Source organism: Amaranthus tricolor, chromosome 7 (assembly GCF_026212465.1).
Source record: "Amaranthus tricolor cultivar Red isolate AtriRed21 chromosome 7, ASM2621246v1, whole genome shotgun sequence".
NCBI lineage: Eukaryota > Viridiplantae > Streptophyta > Magnoliopsida > Caryophyllales > Amaranthaceae > Amaranthus > Amaranthus tricolor.
In genome coordinates, this window is record NC_080053.1 from 26,763,001 (window position 1) to 26,783,099 (window position 20,099).

At 27.8% G+C, this 20,099-nt stretch overlaps 1 protein-coding gene across 1 annotated transcript; it reads right to left on the reverse strand.

The window, feature by feature from the left end:
* Window positions 1-17,800: 17,800 nt before the first annotated feature.
* Window positions 17,801-19,861, reverse strand: LOC130817294 (tyrosine decarboxylase-like). Its single transcript, XM_057682917.1, has one exon. The coding sequence runs from the start codon at window positions 19,434-19,436 to the stop codon at window positions 17,880-17,882; it is 1,557 nt and encodes a 518-aa protein (XP_057538900.1). The 5' UTR covers window positions 19,437-19,861; the 3' UTR covers window positions 17,801-17,879.
* Between the last annotated feature and the right edge of the window lie 238 nt (window positions 19,862-20,099).

Here is a 20,099-nt window from a genome sequence, read left to right on the forward strand (position 1 = left end):
TATTTTCTAGACCTAACCGGCCCGCACTATGACTGAAAGTCATAGTTTTTTAAAAAAATTTGGTCACAAACTTGATATTTTGAGATATAGTTATTTTTGTAGTAATATATATATATATATATATATATATATATATATATATATATATATATATATATATATATATTTGAATGATATTGATGCAATGAACTAATTACATGTTATCATATTTGGTGATTGTAAGTACAAATTATTTTTGCATAAACTCATACTTCCTCCATTCCAAAATATTTGCACCATACACATTTTTGTGCAATCCAATGCGTTTTTCAGATCGGTTATATTTACAATTATACATAACTAAAAAATATAATTAATTGATTTTGATATTATGAAAATATGCGACGAGACGAATAAAACAAGATCTCGCATGACTATGTTTTTTTCTTCGTATAATAGCCGAAATATGTAAATTACCATAGAATAATGAATAGTGCAAAAGTTGTTTTGGTGCAAGAAATATGGAATGGAGAAGTATATTACTTTAGAAAAACATAAAAGTAAAAAATCGTAGACAAGACCGTTCGTTCGCTTTACTCTGGTGATTTAAAGGATCCAATTTGGTCTAGAAAATTTTCAGACCAAAACTTTTTATTTGGTCTAATTATAGAGACCAAATCAAACCGAATCGTATGCATCCCTAACTATACAATAATATGTATTAAAATTCGATTGGTACATATTAAAATAGTTAGATAAGTCTGTACAAGAAATTCACTTATCAAACAAAATTTTCCCAAATAAAAATTGTATTATAAATTGTATTATGAGCTTTCATGTTTTTCTTTTATTGAACCCAAAACTTGTTATCAGGGCAGCCCAAATAATATTTATTAACTTTGAATGTACACAAGAGTGAAAAAAATAGAAATAAATGAAATTTTTTTAAAAGAATCTCAAACTAAGCTCGAGATAATTTAAATTCCCAAATTAAATGTCTTCAGCCTAAATATAAAGTAAGTTATGTGTTCGGTGTTATTTGTTAATAATAACGAATACAGGTTTTGGTCAAAAAAATAAAACAAGTCTGTTTGCTATTATTAATAGCGAACAAATAGTTGATATTGTTTTATAAAGTTTCAGTTGCTCGTTGTTACTAACAGAGAACAATAAAGATTAACTTTTTTTAACTTTTCCTTCCAACATTATTTTGTTTGATGTTAGTAACTACAAACATATTTCTAATCTTAACTTTGAACTGAAAGACATTTATTTTTGAAATTAAAACATCTCATGCTTATTTTAGGAGTTTTTCAAGAAAAAAAAAACTCATGATATAGATTCAAAGTGATTTTTTAAAACAATTGAAATGGATTTATTAATATCCAATGTGTTACTTTTAACGACTAAAATAACATATATTAAATATTACACATTTAAAAATAATTTTAAAGTAGAAAAATAGATGTTTTAAATAATATAATATAATTAGACTATTTTAAGGAATAATTACTTTTTTAATTGATTTTGGACTAAAATTAGTTACCTATTTAACTCAATATTTGATCAAAACTTTATTCGGTGAAAACGTATATTTATTTACTTTTGTATCTTCTTAAAAAAAATTTATCAATAAATGCTTGTTAAGCATTTGAGCCAATGATGAATTGGTTTTATGGTAAGACCATTTCATACAAATGAGCTAAAATGAAAAATAATGATAAATAGAAGAAATTGAGAATGTATATTTCTTCGAAACACCAATTATTTATTGTGGTCGTCTTATCGTTAAATGACATTAACTGGGTCAGTTGCGCCAAATTATTTTAAAAAAACTGATTTATGTACAAGTGTGAATTCAGATTTTTTTTTTTTTTTTTACTAATAAACCTTTATTGAAACTATATTATGATGAGACAGTTTTATACAAGAGAAGATGTTTTAGAAAATTAAATCAATAAATGGGCTAATAAGCCCATGTAAGCGCATGTAAGGAACATCGTTTCACAACGAAACCATTCCCATACCACAACACAAACTCTCATATTGTAACATTAAAAAATAACCAATTTTTAAATGAAACAGTCTTATAATGATATTATTTTATTGAGCTAACCCAATATACATCTTTTGTCTTGAATTGATCACTTATTACGTTAAAGTAATCACTTACAATTTTAAAATAATCACTTTTTATAGTCTTAGAGTGATTACTTATAACCTTAAAATGATCACTTACGATTTTAAAGTAATCAATTAAAGAAATAGACTAATTATATGGGCCCGTCTCATGGTAAGACGTTCTCATACAAGACCTGTTATAAAATTAAAACTTTTGTACCCCAAAAATTATCATGGACGTGTCTAATATGCACTTATTATATTAGAGTGATCAAACGGTGATCGCTTCTACAGTCATAAAATGTTAAAATTATCACTTAAAATTAAAAAGTAATTACTTAAAATCTTAAAGTAATCGATTAGAGAATTGCGCTAATTATTTAGGCTCATCTTATAGTGAGACGAGTCATACAAAACATATTTTCATTTTGGGTTGTCACTCTTTTATTCGTTTTTATTACCTAGTTATTTTTATTTTAATTTTATTTTATGTTTATCAATTTATTTTTTTAAAATTTATGTAAACCTATGTTGTAAGTTGCGGGCTTGTGATTTTAGTTTCACTAAGTCATTTTCGTTGTAGGAATATCTCTTTCGAGGACCACCCTCGAGTCGAGGGATTCTTTGGCCACATTCTCCTTTATGGGTATGGGTTGTCACCTTCCTTCCCTCTCCAAACCTTAGTCATAGTTCCTATAAGCATGATTCAAGATACAATGGGTACGATGATGATAACTCTTGCATCATTTTTATATTTTTGACAAAGTTCCACCACTTTATTTCAACCTCATTCATCCATTTTAATTATCTTCTAATTTAATCTACAATTCATTCTCTCTTTGTTTATTATCATATATCCTTATATTTCTATAGAAATTGTCAATTTTCTCTTTGTTACTATCATAGAAGTATATAAGAGTAATGATTTTTCATTTCACAATTGAGTGAGAAAATGGAGTTAAATTCAAATAAATTGTTTAAAAATCGCAAATAAAAACTAAAAATTGGAAATCGGACTTAACCAAATCATTCTAGAACAGTATAGGCTGACTGATCGATCTGTTGCCTAAGTATGGTTGGTCTTAATAATTTCTAGACCGAAAGTTCAAGTCTATGTCTTTAGTGTTGAACCATATCAAATCGGATTACGTGCGGCCCTAGTATTATTGTTACTGGTCACACTTTTAGTACAAATTTAATTGGTTTAGCTAAGTCTATCAAACAGACCAAGTTGGCTCCGACTCGAGTTTTGGTCAGGGTCATAAATAAACGAGTCAATAAATATTTTGACTCAGACTTACTCATTTAGTTAATTAAGTTGAAAATTATAATCCTAATTCGATCCATAACAAATCAGGACAATTTGATTTCAATCCACTTAAATCAATATATTTTTTTTTCATTTTCGGATTTTAAACATTGAATAGTTGACTAAATCTTATTTCTCAGGCTTGAGCTTTAAAAATTTTAGTTTATAAATTTCTTTATTTTATATTTACTACGAAACATAAAAAAATAGAGAAAAATTATGTTTAGGTAAGTTATGGAGTACTGTTTAACATATGTTAAACTTAACTCGTTTAATTAAATGAAATATATATTTATGTTTTAGGTTTAAAATTTCAACCTAAATATAACTTCTTTGATAAACAAAGTAGGTTGATTTAATCTGACATTTTTAATAAATAGATTAGATATATTTTATGAATTCATTTACTTAATTAGGATTAAAAGTTTCAACCCAAATCTACATATTTCAAAATAGAATCGGCTCGTACTAACTTTTGCTAGACCTATGTTTAGGCAAATCAATATTATAGTTCAACATAAATTGAAACATTCATTTTTGTATCAGACAATATACTGAGAGACACACATAATTAATATATATATATATATATATATATATATATATATATATATATATATATATATATATATATATATATATATATATATATATATATATATATATATATATGGGTTAAATAATTCATATTCTCATAATATGTGAATATAAATTATTATTTAAAATCATGCACCTGCAACCTTTCACAAAAATGACTCAAATAAAAAAATTAAAAATAAAACATTAATACTCTCTTTGTAAATCTTTTTAACGTATATGTACACTTTCACGTAGTATTACTGTTGACCATATGTCACTTGGTTTATAACTCTAATTTAAGCCAAATAAACAAGGGAATAATTGACACATTTATGCCTTCAATTTTCATTTTTAGTCGCACAATTCTTGACCCCACTCGTCAAATGTCCTTAACGATTCATTTGACTGTGGATATTAAATAATAAAAATGATAATAAAAATCGTATAATTTCAATAGAAAAGTTTATTGTCCAATTTTCAGAATTAACGGTGCTTTGTTATTGTGTTTTCATGGGCGCTATATTATTATAGAAGTCGTATGTTATTTTGTTGAAAATATTACTCTCTTTGTCCATTTAAATTTACATAATAAAACTCAAATATATGGGTTTTTTTAGCAAAAATTTATAAATTCTTTAAACGTCCTGTACAATTTCAAAAATTATAATAATTTGCTAAAAGTTTTATATCTTTAAACACTCAACATATACTTAGTAATTTAATATTAAGACCCTCAATTTTTGAGGTCCTATGCAATCAAATATATTGAACATACTCAAAACTTCTTTTTAAGATAAATTACCTTGAATAATCTAATTGTTTTCATGATTTCCTACAATTATCCGAACTATTAATTAACCATGAATAATTCCAACTTTACGGGGTTCTTGTCTAGTGTAAACTTGAGTATCCTGATGACCTGCTATAGTAGGTAATTTATCAAAAAAAGTAAATTAAAAATTAATATTAAAATTAGAGAAAAATTTAAAAAATTTACATAAAAATCCTTAAAAATTTTAATATTTTTTTAAAAAAATTTTCAAATTTTTTTTAATTTATCTATTTTTTAAAAAAATAATAAGAGTACTTGTTATAGCAGGTCATTCGGTTACCTGAGTTTGTCATAGGCAAATATCTTATAATATTAGAATTATAAATAGTTAATCAATAAGTGAAATTATTATATGAAAATTATAAAAATATTAAATTATTCTAGATAATTTTTTTAAGTGATGTAAATTTAAAAGGAGAGAAAGACTAATTTGCAAGGGATGGTGTAAAAAAACACGTAAAGAAAATAAGGAATGGTTGGTGAGAGTGAATGAAGCACGTAGTCAGGAAAAGACGCGGTAACCAGTAAGGTTGGTGAGAGTCAATGACATATTTAGTAGGTGTTTCGGTCTTCTACTTTGACATTTTTTCTTTGAGTAGCGAAAATTGAACGACCACAAACGCCACCACTTTGACTAAACTATTTTATCTCTTGACTTTTTCCCACCTATAATCTATTATTGTTTCCACAACTTTTTCAATGTCATCATTTTGGACATTATTGTTTTATGCTATACATTATCATCGTCATCGTATTAAAGAAAATTATGATTAAAGAGTCTTTTATTTTAAGAAATATCCTTAGAAAATAAATATTTTTACAACGAAAATGACTTTATAAAGCTAAATATGCAAGCTCACATTTTATAACACAAACTTAACCCTTATAATAAATTAAAAAAAATATAAATAAAAATAAAAATGCAAGTAACTAGGCAATAAAATGAGTTATTGCTTGAAATGTAGAAGGCAAAAAACAACATTAATAATTTTTTTTTTTTGGAGTAAATAGCAACATATATTCGTTCTATTGAATTTTTTCAATATGTAATTGGTCACAAATTAATATCATTTCGGGTTTCGATGGAAATTGGAATGCCCAAGAGAGATACACAAAGAAGAGAGAATGAAGTGTTAAAGGGTGTTACAATTGTAGGGGTAGCATGTACAAAATGAAATACAACACATGAACTTATTATCGAAGAGGCCCCAAATATTCATTTTTATATTTATTTACTTTATTGTTTCAATTACTATAAATACATTTGTATATTATTTTACAAGAAAATATAAATAAATAATAAAAAGATAAATATTATTAGCGTTCAAATTTTGTGAACTATTATCACTTTTGTTTTAAAAAATTATATAGATTAGTCGGACAGTAAGTTTAGTAATGAAGAGAATTGTGTGAATGAATTGAAGATAAATTAAATGCATGGATGATAATTAAAAAAATATTGTGGATCATGATAAAAATAATATTATCTTCTATTCACCTTAATAGTCTTATTTGACTGAGCATATTATAACAAGATTTTACTTGGTTATGTTATAACTTATAAATTAAAAATAAAATACAAATTAAGAATCATCGATAAAAATATCAAAAATAAAAAAGGAGAAAATATTAATACAGCTAAGTAAATTTTATTAGATGAACTAAAAAAGTGAGACAAATTTTGTGACACGAGTGGAGAATAGTTTGCTTGTGAGGACTTAGGAGTATCATGGGTACATTATGCATCCATCCTCCTTTACTTTCTCGGTTCATTTTGCAACTACTCCCTTGATCTTATGGGTTTTTCAACAAGCATATTTTTATAAAAATTTAAAAAAGAAAAAGGGTAAGAAAATATACTTTATAGGGAAAAATGAAAAATAAATTAATTCGTATGAATAAGTCATGAAAAAAATAAAAATTATGACTAAAAATAAAAATATAACAGAATTCTTCAAACCAACTAAATATAAATAATTTGCAAAATTCATACGACAATGGGAGTATCAATTCATAAAAAGAGAATAAAAATTTAAATAAAAGTAAATAAGATAATTGAATAGATGAAATGAGATTAAAAATTGGACTTTGAGGTGAAATTAAATTTCTTACTTGTTTTGTTTTTGAGAGGAATTTAATTTCTTACTTGTTTGAAAGGATAGAACTGAGGAAAGATGAGAAAATATATTTGGGAAAAGTATATTTATATAATTAATTAAAAGTAAAAAAGAATATAGAGAATACAGGAAAAATTTTAAATATTATTAATATTCAACAAATTGTTTATCGATTTGTATCACATATCAAACAAAGATGTGGTATATTTATCTTTAAAGTTCCATTTAAAATTTCTATCTGAAGTCTATTTTAAAGTCTCTCAATTTTTATTCTCATTTTCCAAACAAAACCCTAACGGTCCGTTTGGTTGATGGTAATAAATTAATGGGAATGAAATATTGTAATGGCAATAGTAATGAAGGAATGGATATGAGAATTGGTAATGAAAATTCTTTTGTTTGGTGTGCATAACTAAAGAATGGTAATGGAAGATAATATTCAATTGATTGCATTTGGTTGTTAGTAATAAAAAATGGTAATGACTCTTAGTTTCATTATTATATATTTGTATCTAAAAGCATTATTGTATCTAAATTATTCTATCTAATGATTCTTTTTTTAATAATAATATTTTTTTAGATAATTACATACATTATCTTTTTTTTCTTCATTATTTTTTCTTCAGCTCGAAACAACATTATCTTATTTTATTACCACAGTAATACTTCATTACCATTACAGCCTAATACCAAGTTGTTTGATGGTAATAAAAATGGCCCTTTTTGGTAATTTCATTACCTTATTTTATTACCATCCATTATCATTGAAGACATCCAAACAACCAAATTTATTAGGAGTATTACTTAATTTTATTACCATTACCGCCCTCTAATACCATATACCAAACGGGCCGTTAAGAGAAAAAATAAGTACTTCATAAGGTAAGATGGAAATTAAAAAAATATAACAAAACCAAATCTATCTATCCATATCTTTAGAAGAAAAAACTCTGCCTTTTCTACTTAATGATTGTGCGGTAGTTGAACCTATTATTCAATGTAATGATTATGTGGTATTGCCTAAGTGAGCCACTAAATCACTCATGAGAAAATAATCATAAAATATTATTTATAATGGACCTTAAAATGATTCTTTGCTCTCAATAATGTTCGTTAGGAACCTATTTTTCGATGTACGTCCTTTGAGAAATCTATTTCCCATGATACTGTCCACGTAAGAAAATAAATTTTTTTTACTAATTTTATATACAAAACTGCTACTTGAAATAACGGTTTAATATATTGTAATTTTTTTTAAAAAAGAAAAGGTCAAAAGGTAAACTTTTATGGTCATTGAAAGATTAATGAGTTTCGTGTCGACTCACAACCTCAAGCACTCCACAAGGCTTCCGTGCACCAAGTCTACCAACTAAGCTGCAGGTATTCTTTGTTTCTTTATCATGCTTTCTTAATTTATATTGGTTATTGATTAGACTGTATGAAAAAGTAATTTTAAATCTGGTATTTTATTTTTAACTTGTTAGATCAAACCGTTATCTCAAGCAGCGATTTGGTAATAAAAAATATTTTTAAAAGAAACAAACTAAACCAAACTATTATCTGAGGTGGCGGTTTGGTATTAATATCAAACCACCATCTCATGTAGCGGTTTAATCTGACAAAATTATTTTTAAAAAAGAACCATCCTACATGGACGGTACTATGAAAAATAAGTTTCCTATCAACGTAAAGTGAGAAATAATTTCTCAAATTACAATATTAAGGGCAAAGATTCTCTTAAAATCCTCATATTTAAAAAAAAAAATATGTAATTTCTATTCTAATGGCTCAATTTTAGTCTAACTTGTATAAAATACTCCATCCGTCCTATTGAATTTGAAGCATTTTCTATTTTGATCTGTTCTACTTAATTAGCATCATTTCTATTTTTAGATAATGAATTTTCAATTTCTTTTAATCACATCCATACATTTTAACTGTCTTTTAATTTCATCCATACAATTTATTCTCTCTCTTTATTTATCACCACTTTCTTAAAAATCTTCTTCTTACTCTTTGATTCAATTCTATCAGGACAAATAAGTGATTTGTAAAATTCATGCAGTCTTGATGACACTCATCTTTTTCTTTGCATAATTCTCTTTATATAGAGGTTTAATTTACTGCAGGCATTCCCTTTTGCCCCTTTTTAAAAAGATACGGTCAATCATACATATATGATTTGTTTGCTACCTTTCTAAACCCTAACTTTGTACCAAAATAATGGGTTGGTAACAATTAACTTAAGTTATAAACAAGTAATTTAAATGACATAATAATCCCAATTCTATTTGGATAACTTTGAATTATGGTAGATTGCTTAAGTAATTAGTTTAATTAAAGTGTTCTAGGAAAACTTAAATATGTGGTGTCAACATGCTCTAACATTTACTTGTAGTGAGAGCAATAATATGGCTATGTTAACTAGTATAAGTTACCTTATTCATTAGTTTCATAATACTTAAAGGAAAAGGACTTGCCCACAATTATCTTACGTATCTGTACTTTACAATTTTTTAAAAATATTACTTCATCCTTTGACAAACCGCGCATAATGGGCTCATGTGAACATGACTACGAATCTACGATCATCAGGAGCTTGTGTGTACAAGTTCATATGAGCGTAAAACTGACTACATACAAATTGAATGAGATTTCTTTCCAAAATCGTTTGGGTAGAAGAAATAAGTATCTAGTGATAAATGAAAGTCTCAAAGAGGTTCAACAATGAAAATAAATGAAAAATATAATGCAAAAGATGAACACAAGTGTTTATGAGGTATCTTGAATACCTCCCCCTCAAATTGAATGAGATTTCTTCCCAAAAGCGGTTGGTAGAGTCACTCACAGTCTACTTCTTTATTTGTTGCTTTGATCAAGCAACTCTTATCAATCGTTCCAAACCTTAAATCACCCATGTTCAACACATCTTTATCGACCCTCTCTAAAGTACAAGACAAAGTATGTTCGATTATATGTTTAAAGTTAACGTCATCATTAAGATTATTGGCACTTGCTTTAACATCTAGTATGTGATTAGAAGAAAGAATGGACTTATGAATAATATAAAATGAGAATTATCAAGGATGATTATCTAAAACGGAAATATATAGCGCAAAACAAGTAAGACAATCTTAAATAGAAATTATGTATAATTGAAATGAGATTAGAACTATCTAAAATTGACTTGATTATTTGAAACTAAATATGATTCATCTCGACTCAATTCAAAATTGATTAATTTGTCAAGAAATTTACATATACACAAGAATCCAAATTAATCTAATTTATATATCGCATTCAAAATCCACGTAAATATTCGAATATAAAACTTATAAATGTGAGTATTATTTATTTGTCTATTCTCATTTTCTCATTTAGGTCTTGTGGCTTATTCACTAACAAGTTATGAAAAGTCAAAAACCAAAAATCATATGATCAACAATGATCTCCAAATCTTTTTCTATGAATAGTAGGTGAGAAATTGATGTTAGTACTTGGTATCTTTGTAAATCCTAACACATTTAGTCATTTTCAATACAATTTGAATGCAACTTCATGAGTTGTCTTTTTTAACCTCTAATTATCCAATGGGAGCATGAATTCTCTCTCATAGATTTTTGTACTAGTTTTATAGTTTACCAACCACTAATGCTAGCTACATCTTGTTTTTAATATCGACTTTATTTTAAAGAAATAGTCTCAAGTACAAATAAAGTAAAAATAAATAAATAAATAATAGTGGTAAGAAGATATTATATTTACTAACAGAGGAGCCTGTGCAATTCGCGGTTTGTCTTAATTTGGTGATTTTTATGTAATTTTTATTTACTTATTAATAGCGAAATAAAAAGAAAATGATGATAATTGATGAATACATATATGAATCTTGTATAAACATAATTGAACAATAAATATACGCATACTCAATGGAACATAGTAGGGCGTAGCCACATTCCACGATTGGGGAACATTTCCCCAATCACAACAAAGTACGACGCAAATCGCTCAATGTGTTATCTTGGTTTGAAGACCTTTTACAAATGGAAATAAAAAGAAAAAAAAATCACGAGATGAAACCTTAAAAACAAAAAAAATCCACCGAAAAACAATATTTTAAAGCAAAAAATTATTTTAATTTTTTTTCAAATATGTTTTTATACATAATGTGTTGGGTACCCAATCATTTTCAAGTCATCATCTAAATTACTATTTTTTTTGTTTTTGTTCTTGTTGTTTATTCCATATCAAATATATTTTCAAATAACAATATTTTGAAAAGATTGATGGCTATATTTTAATATTTTCGCTTTAATAGGACATTGATCATTTTGAGAAAAAAGGTGCTTTAAAAGTAAAAAATATGTGGGGGAGGGGGAGCCTAACAAAAACCCTTAAGTATATGACTTTAAAGTCACCATTTACCCTACGTAATAAGTGTACTACCCCATAATAAAGATTAGCAATGATAATACAATAATGTTCGATTTAAGCAAATCCAATTAACTTTGTCTATTCCTACTTGATTATTATCTACTTTTTTTTTATTTTATGTCTAAAATTTAACTTTTTTTTTGCTTTTAGACTATAAATTTATTGTAAAAATTTGGATTCAAACTTGGTTATGTCATAGTTTAGGTTAATTACTTCTAATATAAAACTGTATAACATAGAAGTATAACGTAGAAAAAGGCGTTTAAATTGACTCGATTTACATATGATAAAATTAAATAATTTTTTATTCTCTCATGTTAGAAAAAATTAAAGAAAGTAACTATGACAGACAGACAGAGTGATAAACGTAAAACTGTCACTGTATTGTTTTTCTTGTGTTTATGAAAAGCTAGTATAAAAGAATTTAAATAGAGATGCAAATTAAATAACTAAATTTTCTAAAATTAAGCAACTAACTTAGTGTCAAATGCAAAAAACTAAACAACCCGCTAATTCACTACTAATAATAACTTACTAAATAAAACTAACTTATATAATTGCGTAATAATTAAATTTAGAAATAATAAAAAAAAATAAAATTTTGGAAAATATTTCAACATCTCACAACCTCTCTTTTGCCTCTATATCACACATGAAATTTATTTATTAGTAATATACTTGGAAAAATTTATAAATGCCAAAGTTTATGATTATGTTTTTCTTATTATTTATTTGTTATTTACAAAATATATTTTCATCTATCAGTAACATATTACATGGTAATAAAGAGTAATAGACCTGTTTAAACGGTCAGGGTGAATCATTGTTGATCAGATTATTTCCGGATCAGTCTTTTTCGGTTTCGGTTGGTTTGAGTGGATCCAATACGTCTTGATAATATTAAAAATTCTATTATTAAATTTTATAAAAAATTACCGTGAATAATATAATTATTTGTTAATTTTCCTCTAATAATACTAATTATTAATTAACCATGAATAATACCAACTTAGGGGAGTATTTTTCTAGAATAATATGAACTTTAGTTTATTAACTAATTTACCAATTTTTTTATGTTCTAATCACCTGTAATTTGGTTTTTAACATGTTAAGAATTTTCTAGGAAAAACATCCCTTTAAGTTGGTTTATTCATTCAATAGTTGGTATTATTATAAAGAAATTAACAAAAAATTATATTATTCATGATAATTTATTATAAATACATTTATTATAAATAAAATAAATACATTTATTATTCATGATAATGTATTATTCAATACTATTTATTTTTATTAGTAAAATAGATACATTTATTATAAATAAGACGCAACAAATCCTAAATTTTTCAAAATGGTTTCGTTATTTTCAATGGCATTTGAATTCAATTTCATAGGAGTCAAAAATTAACATTAAAAAATGATGCAAGACATTTGATAAGAACTTAGACTAATATTAATTTTCAGTAATTCCATTTATTGTCGATTAAGAAACGTGGCCTAATAATTCATCATGATCATCTGTTGATTTGTATGTCTGCAGCGACGACTTTTTGCAATTTGTAGTTGGTGCATGTGGCAATTCATCCAGAAGACAAAATTCATGAAACTCAGTGTAAATTTCAAGTTTTATAATATAAAAAAAAAATGTTTGATAAAAATAATACTCCCTCCGAACCAATTTAGTTGTCTTATTTACTTGGGCACGGTTATTAAGGATGGTGTGGGGTCTATTAAAAAGGGTAAATAGTGAAGGGTAAGTAATGAAGTATGAAGGGTAGTTGGGTAAGTAAGGTATATGGGGGTATATTTGTAATTACGTGTGTGAACTAAGGATATTTAGGTAAAAAAAGATTGACAAAAATAGAAATGTGACAACTAAAATGACTTTGCCAAATAAGGAAATGAGACAACTAAAATGGTTCGGAGAAAGTATAACTTTGAATTAATAATATGAGGTCTTTTAAAAAGGTTCTCAATTAAGCGCACAATATCATAGTGTAGATTACGTTACTCATGGTTCGTGGGCTCAAAGAAATTTTATATTGTTTAGATGTTGGTGAATTATGGTTATTTTAATGTTGTTTTTTTTGTTTGTATAAGATTTTTTAATAATTACTCATTTAGCATATATAATTAGTTTGATAAAGTAATTGTGATCAATGATTTAATGTGATTTATTTTAAAATTTGTCAGTTAATGATGTAATACATTGTTTTTAAAATATAAAAAGTTGCCGTGAAAATTAAACAATGTTGTAAGTAACTTTAAGTTTTAAATTATTGACATCACTCTTTTTTTAAGATCCACCCTTGTGTGTGAGATCAGGGTTAAACCCAATTATTAACCTTTCATATGCGGTAAAATTAAGTTTAATTCTCATCGGACTTAAAGGTAAATATACGTTAAAGAAAATTTTTTAAAAGTTTATTTTTTTAAATTATAAATTATTTTAAAAAATTTTAATCTAGGAACCTTCCTTCTTGATTAGTTAGTTTAATATATATATATATACTCTTAAACATATGGCTAGTTGTTGCTTACCGATTCATTTTGTCTTCTTACTCATCGTATTTATTATTTTCACTACAAAAAAAGTTGCATCCTCTCACGCTTATATGTGAGGCTAGAGTAATTCCCCAAACTTAAATAAGTGTGGGGAAACTTTGCCCACGTTTATTAAGTGTGGGGGAATGCACATTTAGACACGTTTATAAGTGTGGGAAAATGCACTTTCAGCCTCACTTATAAGCGTGGGTACATTATCCTCACTAATAAGCATGGGGAAATTAAGTAAAAACCTATTGATTTATAAATTGTTTTTCCACAGTTATAAGCATGTATAATGTAAATAGTAATTGCTCTTTAAACTAATTTTGGAGGGAAAATTTTATACTACTATGCAATTTCAATTCTACCTTTTTTTAACATGTGAACAACCCGATAGGTCCACCCGACATGACCCGTTTTTAAACGGGTTTTCAAACTCGGTGATTTGTGCAGGTAGCTTTACTCTTGAAGCTTTCATGTCACTCTAAATCTTCTTTATGCATGGCTCTTTTCTTGTTAGGGTAAACTTGACCGCATTTCTCTAGTCCTCCCTTTGAAAGGAGGAGGGTATGGAGTGTCTGTCATCTTTCCTCACCCAGACCCTATTTACAGACAAAATATTGGGTTGATGATGATGGTGATGAGGATGATGACTCTTAAACATGATATTTATCTTAACTACGTGATGCGGGCTTGCTGTTTTAGCTTCACTTAGTCCTTTTTCGTTGCTGGAATATCTCTTTCCGAGGATCTTTCTCGAGTTGATGGACTCTTTGGCCATATCCTTTTTTATGGGTATGGATTGTCGCTTTCCTTCCCTCCTTAGATCCTGATCATAGTTTTTATGGACGGGATACAGTAAATACGATAATGACAATGATCTTCTTAACTACGATCTTATACCTAAGGCGCATAGGTTTGATGAAAAATAGTATTTCTCCTAACTTTCATTTCGATTAAAGACAAAGTAATGAAGACTAAACTATGCTTAAAGGATGGAAGTTGTACTACTAATTATATTCAAAACGCAATTCTAAACTAATTAGACAACTATCCCAAATCGAACTACATAACTAACCTAATTGTACGTTTGCCTTATTTTATAACTCGTAAATTCTTGCAATAACTTAAAGGATCTCATAAATATTCTAACGTGATCATCAATTTAACATTCCGTTCAAAAATATGATCTAAATGGGAGAAGTTAACAAATAATTCATAGTCTTGCCCCTCCAAAAAAAGAACTAAAGAAATGCGATCGATTTTATGATCCTAAATAGTAAGAGTCTATAAACATTGTTCTTGTATGATAATCTAAAATATAGAAGTATTACATATTTTACCAAGTCTCTTTATACTAACTATCTCAATAAAAAAAAATTAATATTCATATTATCTAATCTAAAATATAGAAGGTTTGGGGTTTAACCTTTATCGAGTGCAGGTATTAGTTTGGGGTTTTTTAACTGCGCGCATCCCTTTTTACTCCCTTCTTGAGGATACCGGATATGATTTGTCCGCCTCTTTCAGGAAAAAGAAAAAACCCCCTGAATCCTGCCTTATGGAGGATACTGGGATTGTCCTTTACCTTTACTTTTTTACCTTTTTTATGTTGAATCATATATATGACCTTGCCAAATTCAACTAAAAATACTAATTAGTTCGAACATTCCTAATTCAAATAATAGTACATTGGCCCCTTTAACTTATGAACCAAGATGTGCCACCGTTTATAATTTCCACTTTGTCAATTAGATCCTCTTGTTCATAAAATATACTACTAAATAAAATAGATCTTTGGTAGTTTTAGTTGATGATTCAACAACCATTTGAAATTGACAAATTCATATAATAATAATAATAATAATAATAATAATAATAATAATAATATACTATAATATGTACTACACCAACATCAAGCACTTACTAGTTAAATCATTTAGTATTGGTTGTGATCAACAATTCCACAATTTAGTTGCGAATAGTGTAGAGTAGGTTTGTCAATGTTGTAGATAAGGAAGTAAATATAATATGTTACATATTTCTGATTTCTGATCATGGCTTTCCTACTATAAAAATAATATTTTATAATCTATTTTGATGATTTTTTATATCATGAGATTAATATTGCGAATTGAAATATATATATACATGTGTTGTATGAAAGTTTAAGTAATAAGAATATCAAAAAACAAAAATTATACAGAAAGTGTGTAGCTTAGCTGGTCATGAGAGTCCCCATTGAGACTTTAATAGAAAAAGGTCTTAGGTTTAAATCTTACAAACTGAAATTTTTTTACAAAATTTAAGTGCCTTTATCCGCCCGTGGTTGGAGGCGGGGAGGAATGTAAAATCTTTTGCTAATACGGTTGTACATATAATGGACGTGTTTTTAAGTGTATTTTCAAAAACCTACAATATATTTGGGTTAAGAGGATGTGAAAATGTGTTTATCTCTAATTGTAATAATACTAAGGAGGTTAATTTTTAGCATTTGTGGATTAAAACGTTGAGGTCTTAGCAGTTCTCTAGCTAGATAGAACTATTCAGAACTCTACATTTTAATTTATAATAAAAAACCTAAATTAAATGTGTGGATGAAAATTAATGAGTTTACAGTCCGCTTGATTGTTGGTCTTAGATGTTGTAATAAGAATGATTTATAGTGTATATTATCATTTCCATTATTTAATACCTACTACGAAACAGACTATTATATTAGAGTAAAAAAAAAACCAAAAAACAAGCTTTTAATAACGCGCTTAATGTGTAAAAAAATACACAAGATTAAAATAAGCTCTTAGACAGATAAAAATAGAAAATCACACAACCTAAGAAATTGAATATCTTAAAGTTTTACAATTTCAAACCATTATTAATTAAGATAAAAAAGTATATATTTAATTAAATACATAAACTTGATAATACATTGGTTTTTAATGAATTCTGTGCATGGAGTCGCAACCTTCACTATCTCTTTATATACATTATGGATACTTTATTTTAATATATATGATATTATAAATAAGGAATTATTCGTTTTATTAGTACATGATAAAATTTTTAGAATTTTCGTCGACTTATGTTATAATTAACCATTAAAAGCTAATGCGATTTTGGTCACATTTAATGTTATATCGATTAATTTTATTTTTTTATAAGTTTTTACGATCAATTAAAAATTTAACTTTTATCCTTCTTCTCAAGTGTCACTTTATTGCCTCCCAAGCAAACTATACTAATATCTTTTGTACACCCATATAAAATTTTTGGTAAAATAAAGACAAAAGAACAAGCTTTTAATATAATTGGGCAATTAATTTGAACCATATATACAAGTTTAATAAAATATAACTACATTGACTATTTAGGATGTAAGTATGGTAAATTATTTAGTGAAAAAATAAAAAAAATAAAAATCCTACAACCTTGAAATGGAAATATTTTAAAGCACTAAAAATTTGCACATCAAAAATAAAAAAGCATATATATTTATTTAAAATACATAAACTTGTGTAATACACTTCATTTAAATAATAATTTATGCACTACAACCTTTTTAGTTGGCATAATAATAAAAAGTATAATTTTCAAAAATACATAAATTATAAAATAAAAAAATTAAGCGCTAGTGGTTTAGTTTAGGAGGAGTATTAGAAGATCGTCCCAAATATCCTTCATATCAAATTTTCTCCCTTAACCACTATAATTAATTACCCATAAACAATAATAAAAAAAAAGTATTTATTGCAAATTAATTAATTAGGTAATTAACATATATGTTCATTTTCATCCCCATCATACCTTAACTGACCCGAAACTCATCAGACCCGAAATATCATATACAACACCAGAATGACCCGAAACATCAAATATAGCACCAGAATAATTCGAAATTGACCCGATTTGAAACTGAACAGACCCGAAACATATTATACAGCACCAGAACGACCCGAAAGTGTCATTCACATTGACTAGAAATAATATTCTTGGGAGATCTTTTACCCAAAACAATAGTTGCATGTTCTTGTATCAACTTCCATGCATAAGTAACATGATGAACTTCAGTAAGAGTAGCACCCACAGCAAATCTAATCAAAAAAATCCCATCAACGAGTGAGTGAGTCATATAAATCTTACCCACAGAGTTAATAGATTCTAGAAGCTCCGAGTTAATCTCATTCAACTTCTCTTCTTCTAGAAACTTCTGTCCACAACACTGAATCACAGCAGAAGCACAAACCCTAAAACAAACAAGAGCAAAACTTCTTGGAACAACAATCTCAAATCTTTTATCTTTTTTCACCATTTGTTCAAAATAAATAGCCATGTCCACATGGCTTCTTAGGAAGTTTCGTAGGTAATCTACACCGTACGATTTAATCACCATCCACATCTTTAATGATCTAAATCTACGGCTGAGAGTTAACTGCCAATCCTTATAATCCACTACTTGTTGGGTATCTGTTGCTTTATTTTTCAAATATTCAGGATTTGTGGATAAACATCGTACCAAAGCATTTGGGTTTTTCACGAAAAGACAACAACAATCCAACGTCGTTAAAAACCATTTATGAGCATTAAAGCTAAAAGAATCAGCTTTTTCAACGCCGTTAATCATGTAACGGAGTTCAGGACAAATACAAGCATTACCCGCATAAGCAGCATCAACATGGACCCACATGTTATACTCTTTTGCAACGTCACAAAGTGGGCCCAACGGGTCTACGGCGGCGGTTGAGGTGGTCCCCACGGTGGCAACAAGAAAAAGTGGGATTAACCCATTTTTAAGATCTGCTTCAATGGCGGATTTGAGTGATTCTGGTAAAAGGGAATAAGAATTGGATCTGGTGGTTTTAATGGTTCTGAAATTTGATGGGGAAATTCCGGCTATTTTGGCGGATTTGAAGAAAGAACAATGGGTCTGATCGGACCCGTATACCACAAGTTTGGATATGGTATCAGGTCCGTATTTGTTTAAGAAGGTATCTCTAGCTGCTGTAATGGTGGTTAAAATGGCTTCACAGGTGGTACCCATCATGACCCCGCCGCCATTACCGGAAAAAGTGAAGGAATTTGGTAGGTTAAGCATGTTAGCTAACCAATCCATGACAATAGTTTCAAGTTCAGTGGCAGCTGGAGAAGAGATCCAGTTAAACCCAACAACGTTAAACCCAGAAGCTAGGGTTTCTCCTAGTAAGCCAGCTGTACTCCCACTACTTGGGAAGTAAGCATAATAATTAGGGCTTTGCCAATGGGTTAAACCGGGTATGATATCGGTTTGGATATCTTTAAGAATGGTATCCATGGATTCGGGTTTGTGTGGGGCGGATTCGGGTAACCGTTTTCGGAGATAACCCGGTTCGACTTGGCTTCGAACCGGGTATTTTTCTAGGGATTTGTAGTATTCAGCTAGGAAATCTATTACCATGTAGCCTTGTTTTCTGAATTCTTCGGAGTCTAATGGGTTTGTCATGGTGTATGGGCTTGATTCTTGCTTGATGTCTAAGGAACCCATTTTATGTATTTTATCAAGTGATGAAAAAAATGGATAATTTAATGATTTTTGAAATTTTTTAGAATTGAATACAATTAATTAAGTATTGCTAATTAAGTCTGAATTAGCAAAAATTTATGTTGGTTTGTAGGTTTGTTCTTGTTCCGGAAAAGGAATTGTGTATATTGAGAAGCTAAGATAATAGAAATAAATGAAATCTTAAGGAATAGTGTATGTATATATTGGGAAGCTAAGATAGAAAAGGGAGGAAATGATTTAGGTTTAGGTGAGTTATGTAGGAGGGAATGGAAAAATGGGCATTATATAGGGAGTAGATTTAGTGGGGTGGTGAGAGATTGAATACATGCATATAGATGGAAATAGTCATTACTCATTAGTGATTACCAATCCAAGCTTGAAATTCTGACCAAGGAGAACTTTAAAAGGTGATGGTAGGTGGGTTTTGGTCTTTATGTAAAATAAATGAGCAAGTATGCAATATTTGGGGTTAGGTGAATGCCTTACCAAGAGACAAAGTGGGGTTTGGTTACTCTTAGTTGCCTTCCCAATTGTTGAAAAGTTTACTCCTAATGTTATCTCATCTTTTTTTTGTTATTATTATTGCAATGACCTCATGATGATTGCACTCTATCTCTCATGCACTCCTATTGTTAAAGCTAATAT

What these genes read in the sequence shown, in the direction of transcription:
- LOC130817294 (XM_057682917.1), bottom strand. Translation starts at nt 19,436, where the DNA reads ATGGGTTCCTTAGACATCAAGCAAGAATCAAGCCCATACACCATGACA.